Source organism: Littorina saxatilis, linkage group LG2 (assembly GCF_037325665.1).
Source record: "Littorina saxatilis isolate snail1 linkage group LG2, US_GU_Lsax_2.0, whole genome shotgun sequence".
In the NCBI taxonomy this organism is placed as follows: domain Eukaryota; kingdom Metazoa; phylum Mollusca; class Gastropoda; order Littorinimorpha; family Littorinidae; genus Littorina; species Littorina saxatilis.
Window position 1 is genome coordinate 69,145,744 of NC_090246.1, and position 10,487 is coordinate 69,156,230.

At 41.6% G+C, this 10,487-nt stretch overlaps 1 protein-coding gene across 4 annotated transcripts; it reads left to right on the top strand.

Annotated features, from left to right (window-relative positions):
• Nucleotides 1–2,828: 2,828 nt before the first annotated feature.
• LOC138959600 (uncharacterized) lies at nucleotides 2,829–10,116 on the top strand. Of its 4 annotated transcripts, XM_070331156.1 has the most exons (4): nucleotides 2,829–3,227; nucleotides 5,530–6,730; nucleotides 8,324–8,379; nucleotides 9,561–10,116. In XM_070331156.1, exons 2-3 carry the CDS (start codon nucleotides 6,115–6,117, stop codon nucleotides 8,377–8,379), a joined length of 672 nt encoding a protein of 223 aa, XP_070187257.1. In that variant the 5' UTR covers nucleotides 2,829–3,227; nucleotides 5,530–6,114; the 3' UTR covers nucleotides 9,561–10,116. The 4 variants fall into 4 exon arrangements, with proteins under 4 accessions (XP_070187257.1, XP_070187258.1, XP_070187255.1 ...); XM_070331157.1 differs by having other exon boundaries at nucleotides 7,976–10,116; XM_070331154.1 differs by having other exon boundaries at nucleotides 8,324–10,116.
• Nucleotides 10,117–10,487: the final 371 nt, after the last annotated feature.

Sequence of the window (10,487 nt, forward strand, 5' to 3'; positions counted from 1 at the left end):
AGAATTCGCACCACTTTATAAAACCTAACACTCCTCTTCCTAGTCTTGTTTATTCAGGAAGCAGCCTCTGGAACGCTCTTCCGGACGCCCTGCGGCAATCCACCAATACGGATTCTTTTAGAACCAAATATTCTTTCCATTTAATGAACTCTATGAACAAATAAACTTGATTGGTATGTTCTCTTTGTATACAGTTGTTCATTATCGGAATTATGGTTTATTGTGACAGAATCACGAAGATTTGGCTCTGTAATACATTGTTTTGCTGAGCTAATGTATTGTTGCAAAGTATGCTTACTTTGCGTTTATCTTCATTGCTTTACACCCAGTTTTGAACACTGCCTTATGATCTACAATGCTTCTACATAATGCGCTTCATGTACATAAACTTATATGTTCTACCATTAATGTTTTTATGTAACCTTTTTTTTTTCTTTTTTTTTTCCTAGTCATAGTTATAGTAACATAGTTTAGTCCCTCTTTAGCGCGAGGGCCAGATGCAAAAAAGCATATCTATGCTTATTCTTGTCACCCTCGAAAAATAAAGATTTGTCATTGTCATTGTCATTGTCATTCTCTCTCTCTCTCTCTCTCTCTCTCTCTCTCTCTCTCTCTCTCTCTCTCTCTCTCTATCTCTCTCTCTCTCTCTCTCTCTCTCTCTCTCTCTCTCTCTCTCTCTCTCTCTCTCTCTCAACATTACACACTATCAGCGCACGGTGAGACAGAGAGAGAGGTTAAAAGGAGACAAAGAGAGTGCACGATGAGCGAGGTAGGTGCACACATAAGCGTCGTTTGTCCAAGTCAAGTGCTCAGTTTACTAATTTATTCTGTACAAATGTTTGTGCGTTGCTAGGGGTTACTGTACTACAATTTCACAACCACTAGCTAATTCTGTTCTCAGTTCAATAGAATCCACCGAGTGCCATGATTAAGAAAGAATGTTGCAATTTAAGCTGAGTTCTGCTGCTTATTGCCTAATCGATCGCATGTATGCAACGGGGCACGAAAAATGAGAAGAAAAGCAAATGCTAATCAATTTTTGTATTTAAATAAATTCCGATCAGTTGTATTATTTGCCAAGTAAAGCAACAATGTGAGTGGCTTGTTTCTATGTGTATGCTGACAAGTTTGTTTTTAGATGTTTATGTTGGTGTATGTTATTTGTCGCCACATGGTTGTTACTGTCGTTGGTGGTACTTGTGGCGATGGTGGACAGTAACAGGGGAGAGCGGGGTTAGGACGAGGAGGAGCAAGCACAGACACAGACACAGACAGACACAGACACAGACACAGACAGACAAACAGACAGACAGACAGACAGACACACACACACACACACACACACACGCGCACACACACACACACACACACACACACAAGCACACACAAGAACGCACGCGCGCACGCACATGCCGCGGGGGACTGACAACACTTTTCACATTAAATATTTGCTTTTTGAGCACGTTCTTTGTTATGCGTTGAACGTCGCGAGAACTTCGAACCTCGGCTTTCGCAGCTCGCGCGAGATCGCTGTACCACATGCTTTGCTATGCTCTCAGAAGTTTGCGAGAGCTTACGAGAGCTTGGAATACCGATAGGGTCTATACAAGGCCGATACTCTTTCTAGCAAAGGCAACTAGTGTACTAGAATCAGTCAGCTACACCATCGAAACTGATCGTTCACAGTTGAGAGAGAGGGAGCAGGTAAACAAACCACCGCTTTCACGACTAAAAACACACCGTTTCGCAATGCTTGATAACTGACTTGCCTGGCTCGAGGCAAGAGTCGGTTTTCATTCAAGCAAACGCATTTACACGTCAATATTTCTGTCGAGTGTCAGTCAGCGCTCCAAGAGTCACAGGCACTGGAAGTGCGTTTGTGAATAATTTAAAAAAATCTTGCAGTTGCTAATGCTAATGCTAATTTACTATTTTTTTCACCAGTACAAGAGACTATTTTGGACATGATATGGTGATACGCTAGAGAATGACAGTCTTCCTTTTCCCGCTTTTTTTTTTTTTTTTAATAATACAGGCACACGGTGTCGATCTCAGATGAACAAAAATTAGGGTGAACAGCGATCGATCGTCAAGGCAAAGGGCACTGTCTTTCAGTTGAGGGTAGAAGTTGTGGTAGAGGCCTGGCGGCGATTTCCTGAGCGCCTTTCTACACGTAAGTATAACTAAGGTTTCTGAAACCCTATCCCAACCCGTGCCCTCTGCCTGTGCTATTACACTGATCACACGTCAATAATTGGGAGACACACTATTGTGATCTCAACTTTTCAAATTGTATTTTATCATATCTAATTTGTGGTGCATCACACTGCCAGTCAATGGTTCTAAGCTCCTCGTGTCCGTTTTTGTATGCCTCGTGAAAGGCCGTGAAAGGTATAGACCACAACATTCAAAATCTGGACCATATACGAGTAATATGGCCACACACCCCTCCCCATACACACACATGTTCGTGATTGTTGGGTGTGGTGTTTTTTAATTGTTTTTTGTTTTTTTTGTTTTCCTTTTACACTTCCTACCGCCAGCTATGTCCTCAGTCTTCTTGAGGGGTGATTTTGACCTTCTTTTGAGATCGTCAACCCAGTGTCATATTTTTACATTTAGTCCAGTTTGATTTTATGTGTAAGGTGGTTTCTGTCTGTGTCTCCGACGTTTCTTCGAAATCATCTTACTGAAAATAGTGGCGGCAGGATAGATCGATAGTGTAGGTAAACTTTGACTTTTTACTAGCGCCTGTGATCCAATTCACTGAGTGATTGGTTCTGCTGACGTCACTTAGCAATTTTGCTGACCTTCGTCAGGTAGGCCACCCGACTACATGTGGCAAGTCTAGAACCATTTCGTAGAATACGACCTACCCTACAAAGTCTTGACTGCAAGATGGCGGCTCTGTTCAGAATCTGACCGATCGGAGTAGGTTAATGTTAATCCAATTTCATAGATTACCCTATGATTTGCGGAGACACACAAAGGCATAGCAACGTGTGATTGAAGTTTTGTGTGGTGTTCATTGGTTGCCACGCTGTGCGAGGCGCGTTGTGGTAGCCGTATTGAAAGAAATCCGAGCCACGACACGGATCAATATCTTCGTTGTTCTAAATAATGTGCTAAGCGGAGAATGCGGTAGACCAACACTGAGAATGTAGCTGGAGCGGGTTTGTGTTTGTTCGTGTGCCTGCACCTCGGCCATGACTGGTGTGTCACAATGTGTAAGTAGAAGTTAACTTTATTCGTGTGTGTTGTATTTAGGCCTGTACTCCTTGTAGGTACCTTTCTTCCTGTGTAAACCATTGTGTAAATCACGATAGATCCGTCCTAGCTTTTACCTAGGATAAGAGCACCCTTCTACTCGGACACGTACCAACATCTACGGTATGGTTGCTCTCTGTGTAGAGTAAGGAATTTTGTGTTGAATTAGTTTGGTAAGTGACACCTGTGTTAATCTGCGAAATTAATTTATCACAAAATGTCTACTCTTTGCATAATGCAGTCACGCTGTTGAGTTATGGTAGGGGAAGGGCTCCTAATATGGACCGGCTCCTAATATGGACCACCTCTTGATCTGACAAACTAACAGCGCTAGAGCGCTAAAAACAATTTCATTCGCTGTATTCACCCTCTCTGGATAACTTGCACATGTCAAAACAGTTGCAGAAACACAAACCTCAAAACCGTTAGGCTTTTTCTCTTTTTTTCACTTTTGGCAGCGTTCACTCTAAATTTGACGCCTAAAACGGACTCGTTTCTGTCCACAGCCAAAGCTTTTATCACACAAAAATTGCTATATATGACAGCTAAGACCGTATTTGTTACATTTTAGCAGTTTTGACCCCGAGTTTCTACTGCAAACAAAAAAATAATAGCAAAATCTCAAAGTATGTGTGAGTCCCCTAATATGGACCACCTTCAACAAATCGAAGAAAATAAAAGCTAAAGGCTATTTTCATTAATTCATTAAGAAGCTTGCTGAAAATAACCTATAACTAGCCTTCGAGCTTTCAAAAAAATATATCAAATTGTTTTCTTTTTGTGGAAGTTGATAATTTCACTTATTTTCACTCTGTTTTTGATATGCTTCTTTAGTTTCCTGGTGTGCTTCAAATAATGCTCTTATCAACCCGAAACAGATAAATCTAAAGCATATTTGAATTAGTCTGACATGCACAATAAGTTGTATCATGTTATTTTGAAGTATAGGGGGCTTTTGACAGTGATTCGTGAAGCCCGCTTCACTGGTCCATATTAGGAGCCTGGGCGCCTAATATGGACCATTTGTGATTTTTTCTGTATTTAATTTTTGCTGAATGTCTATCAAAGCTATTTCACTCTAATAATTAGGCCTAACGGTTCACTTAAGAGAGAAGGACTACCAAACACAAAATGAAACTTCTTCGCAAGAAAACAAGCTAGTTATTAGCATGAAACAAAAAGTGGTCCATATTAGGAGCCCTTCCCCTATGTGTTTGAGTGAAAGGATGCTCTTCTTTCGTGTGAACAGCCAGCTGGGAAGATCTGAAGGTGTACATGATTATGTACCTGTGAAGAATGGTACTTGTGCCTTCTGTATTATGTGTTTAGGTCTGTAGTCCTTGTGGAAGAGCATTGATCACTCTGATTATAAAGATTGGTAATCGATTGGAGCTTTTCCTTTTTGACCCTGCTGTGGAAAGGTAGTGCTCAGTGGCTTGCGTAATCACGAGGGCTGAGCGCCATGAATTAAGTACTGAGTGAAACTGGCCCGTTCCAACGGCAACTACTAAATGATTTCTATGGAATCATTTTCGGCCCTACATTTTTACTGTTATCAATTTAGACACGTGGTTAGAGACTTTTATATTGCACAACAGGAGATTTAAACGCAATACAAAAACACACACACACACACACATGCGCGCGTGTGAGCACACACACACACACACACACACACACACACACACACACACACACACACACACACACACACACACACACACACACATATCAATATCAGTTTATACAAATGCAAGTGGTACTTTAAATGAAAAGTGTTACGAAGTGTGTGGTTGCGTTCGTGTGTGTGTGCGTGCGTGCGAGCGTGCGTGCGTGCGTGCATGTGTGTTTTGGTTTGGCTTATACTGTAGTTTGTTTGTTTGTTTGTTTGTTTGTTTGTTTGTTTGTTTGTTATAGTTATACTTTAAGTTCGTACATGTTAAAGCAGTCTTACATTGTCAGTCTAGTGCTTCTTTCCCCAAACATTTGTCAAGTAAACATTACATAAACTACAAAATTACAGCAACCTTTTTTTCACAGCACAGTGTAAGATCACCTGTCTTCACAAAGCGACTATAAACTTGACACATGCACAATAGGCTAGCATAAACTTTAATTACGCGCGCGCTCTGCGTCTTTTGTAAGCACACATCGTTTACTCGCACAGAACTTCCTGAATTACGTTTTTCTGGGTCTACCTTTTCTGTCATTCTTCTCGGATCAATGCATTTTAATACATTTTTTTCTGGCAATCTTCTTCAGGTTCTTCTCTTCAAATATAGGCCAACGGATCAGTTCCGGCACAATGGAGGATTTGGTCTGGGTTTTCTAAGCCAACCCAGTGTTTGCAACGATCATGAACAACATTTACGCTGTCTGCCAGATTACATGTGTTAGCAAATTAGTAAAGTACCTGACACTGAAATTACTCCGCCGTGTATTTTGTGGCAAAGAAGGAGGAAGAAGCGAAGAAACTGTGATTGAAAATCTGAGTTTATTCTACAATATCCATAAGCTCAATGGCTGTTTGCTGTATTGAATTTTGACGCCGGGTCGGTATTCTGTGAATCAGTTTAGCAAATTGACAAGACGCCAATTGTGAACTAAATTCAGTGTGATCTCAGTGTAACCAAAATCTCCAGCAATAAGCTTCATCGCCAGTATTGGATGGCAGAGTGAAAGCAAATGGACTAATCAATCGAAACCGAAGGATATATATTTATTATCAACAGTCATATCGATAAATGTTAAACGTAGGAGTACATATGACTACCTTTAAATAAACTGCTGCAGCATCAATATCCGAAGTCTAATAAACATAGCTTGGTTACACACAAAGCAGCAAAGATGCCGAGCAAAGTAACACCCCTACCAAAAACTGCCAGCGGGGCAGCCAATCTTGGCAAAACAGGCGCAGGAGGAGTGCCACCAAAACCAGGCCCCAAACCAGCCGCCAAAACAGGCGTCACCACCAAAAACAAACCCATGCTGTTTGACACGAGTCGCTTCGCCAATCGCATCACGGCGGCCACCAAGGACTTCCGCGACATGGCGAAAGATCGGGGCGGACAGGGTGCCTTGTCTGCTATCCTCTTCGTCGGCATCGTAGGGCTAGGGCTCATCGGTCTGGGCATCTTCCTCGTCTCCTACGGCGACGAGAAGTACATCGTCGACCTAATCGTGCTGGGGGGACTCTTCCTCGTCATGGGCGTGGGTTCCTTCGTCTTGGGTGTCATCTTCGTCATCTGGCCCATCTACAAGGAACGCAGGCGTCTGCAGGACGAGGAACGCCTGCAGAGAGCGGCTCTCGCTTCTTCCAACAACCAGGACAACAATCTCAACCCTGTGTTTCTCTTTGACGAGGATAACGTTGACGGGCCCGCACCTGGGACAGGTTCTTCAGCACCCGTGGAAGGTGTCTTGTATGACAGGGACAGTTTGAACGCTGTTTCGGACACACGGGGTAAGTTGAGTGCGCCTCCACCCCCACCCATTGCGCAGCCTTTGAAAGACAGGCCAGGGACAACGTCTAGCACCGTGTCGTCAGTAGATACCAGTGATGTGTCTGATGGAGTCAGTGCTGGCTCGCAGAAATCGTGATAATTTTAATGATTTAAAATGTGTTTCTGTTGAAGACTTCGCTGTTATATATTCTGTGGATTTTGTTCCCTGACCAATCAATGCTTCCTGGTGCATTTAGCTTTCAAAATGACTTATGAATTTGGCCGCGAGTTGACCACGTGACCCTGTGCATGTTTGATACCCTGATCAAAACAATACATTATCTGCTAGACTTTTCAATTTATTGGACCAAACTTGTTCACGTTTGACCAGAAACTAGCGACAAGCACAAGATGAAATCTAAAACTAACATGGCTAAGCGAGAGAAGAGCAGAGTTATGATACAACCGATTATTGTTAATAGGAAAAGGCACAGTCCGTCCGGTGTAAACAACTCGACCTTCCAACTCAAATTTAGCCAGGCTTCTATGGGATCAAACCATCACCCTACCCTACTTGGCCACAGCATCAGCCTTGATGCTCTATGTGCAGAGAAGGAATTTGTTTGTGAATTCATTTCTTCACGGACATTTAGCAATCTGTGAAATTAAATTATTAAACAGATTATTTCTGCACAGGAAGCAATTATGATGTGGATTTCTGGCATGTGCCCAAGTGAAGATATGATTATGTCCCATATGAAAGCCTGCAGTGGCCACATTGAGATGGTGAGTCGGACTGTTTTCACACGATGGACTACCTTCCGAGTTCTTTTGATTCTGATAAAGGTCCATTGATTTTACGATGAATTGGTCAAATGTGACCCTCCACCACGAAATGAATCGCATGTCACCTCGCGCGGTTCTGCGCTAGGCTTAATGTAAGTCCGGGGAGTGTCTGGTAACAGTGTGAGGGTGACCTTAGTCACAGGCTTATAACTCAAACAGTTTTCGCTCTTTTCTAAAACGGTTTTCACCACTGGATAGAGCATAAAAAACTCTTTAGAAAAATGTAAAAATATGAAAATCATGCAAAGGTGACATGCGACTCATTTCGTGGTGGAGGGTCACAAATGGATTTTTTTGCGTAAAAAGTTACATACAAGCACCAACAGAGTTATTTTCCGAAAACGTCTATTATGGCTATGCTTTCTTTCTTAAAATACACGTTCTGATGTGGTTATGTTTTTATTATTCTTTTATTGCAGATTCTTAGGCATGTGCGTCAAGAGATTGTTAAGTTTGGATTTGAAACGCAAGATACTGAAATGCTCCCGTTGAAATGCTCACCACTTGTGCCTGTTGGCAAGGATATACACACAGTCGTCTTGCTGTAGGCTGCAAAAACATTCCGCTTTCGCATTTTACAATACTATTTATTCTAACTGCTCTTTCTCAGATTAAGTTCAATACATGAACGCAGTACGCAGTTTCCAATGTATTCATTCGTCTCTGTGGGGTAACTGTTTTGCTCTGTAAAGTTGAATACTTGTGATTGTGAAGCTGACATAAAAAGCACTGAAGTTTCACTTTATTTATTCTTCTGTGGTCATTAGGTGACGATGACTCCAGAGCTGACAAAGCGGCTTGCTCGTGGCCCTGGGGTCAATAAGTGTGTATTTCTTTTTCATGTATACTGATTAATTGCACTGCCTGCCACGAACACAGTAAATTGTTCTCCTGCTTAAAAACGTACTGCAATTTTCCTGCAAGCATAATATAACTGAAAAACTGCAACAAAGTGCACCCCTGCAAGCTTCTGGCTTTTTAAGAAATTAATTCATAACAAAAAATCCCATTCTGCACAGCCTCGCATAGCACCTAGCCAGTTGATTTTTGGTATGTGTTCAAATGGAGGGATGGCAATATCCCATGCAAAAGGCGCACATGCGCGCGCACACACACACACACACACACACACACACACACACGCACATACACACAAACGCACGCACGCACACACACTACAAACAAATATAGCTTTATCATTATTTTGTGTACAAGTCCAAAGTGAACCTCAGCGCTTTCCCTCAGGCTTCTCCTCTTCCGCTCCCTTCTGATCTCCACTAAGTGATTGTTCCAATGTCTCTATACTGTGCAACAACATGCCACTTCGGCACGTGCTTCACGCTGTCGGAACTTCTACCTTGACCAAAGAGCTCTTTGTCTTGACCTTCTTTAACCTGCATCTCTATGCTTTGTGTTTGCACTTTTTCAAACTAAGACACTCATCGTGTGAATAATGAATGAATTGGTTTATAATGATCTCTTAAAGCTATATCTATTGTACATAAAACGTGTGTAGGCTATGCATTGCGCAAAACTTCGACTGAGAAAGGAATGTCAAGCAGCAAATCTGACGGAATTGTACCGTGCCATAGATATTTTCAACGCCTGAACTATGTATGCTATTTCTACTTATTATTCTGAAGTTAACAAGCTTATCGGGCATATAAGCGTGTACCTGGACGTGTGTGCTTAAGTGTGTAACTTGCGTGTCTTGTGTGTGTGCTTCCGTGCGTGTGTGTGTGTGCGGGCAGGCTATTTTTTTAAGATTGAAATATTGTGTAAGTCGTAGTCCTAAACACTGCTGACCTTTGTAAAAATTATTTAAACTTTTACATAATGTTATTGTAAACTGAGGATAATTGGCCATACTGATAGGATTATTACTTTGTAGTGTTAATTATACAATGTAAAATATGTATCCTGTAAATGATATAACTTTATTTTTGTCTCTCTTCGTTCATGTAGTAATCTAACGGAGGCATCGTGTTTTGTTTTGTTTTTCAGAAATGATCATTAAAGTCAGATACCAGCCTGTCTTTGTGTGAGATGTTATTCAGGGTTTTTAACATGAACAAAAGGGTAATTTTGTCAGTGCGTACGGGTGCGCACGTGCGTATGCGCATGTAAATGTGTGTGTGTGTGTGTGTGTGTGTGTGTGTGTGTGTGTGTGTGTGTGTGAGAGTGTGATTATGCGTCTGTTTATTGAAAACTTGCTTATTTGAACATTTTGTACCAAAGAGATTTGACAATTTGCACAGACTGTTTTTAAATGTTAAGAGATATTTTATGCGTATCATGTAATGCCTTATGTGAATTTCGTAGTCTGTCCTTGATGTATATACTTGCAGCGGTATCTTTGAACCCAATGTTCCGAAAAAATGGACCGGAGAACTGTATTCGAACATTGTACTGTTCACTGTCATTCGTATGCTATTATGTCAGATTGTAATTCCTTGTGTATGCCTAGAACCATTAGGTATCATTTGCTGTTCATTCATTTATGTTTTGTTGTTGTTGTAGTAATTCTCATGTCATTAATAAACTGTTAACAATTAATCAATTTGCCTTCTCGATCATGCTTTCCTGTGTTTTGTTTCTGATCCTTCGGTTGTGACTTCTTCGCCGACAGTAGCTGCCTTACTGCATTGTACATCAACCGAATTGGGCTAAATTGTTTGCAAACTTAATCAGCAAACTACCGCCCGAACAGAAGAATCAACACCAAATACTATAATTACCCCCTCCCCCACACACACTCACCCTTTATAAAAGGTTTGTGGAACAAGGCATAGCAGACCAGAGAGAGAGAGAGAGAGAGAGAGAGTGAGAGAGAGGTGAGACAGGTTCAAGTGACTGCAGCTTTCAAATTGCCAGAAAGGTGTGCGCGCACACACACTGACAGAACCTTCTCTGTACACAAAAACCATATAA

Coding starts and splice junctions, on each gene's coding strand:
- LOC138959600 (XM_070331153.1), top strand. CDS start 6,115: ATGCCGAGCAAAGTAACACCCCTACCAAAAACTGCCAGCGGGGCAGCC.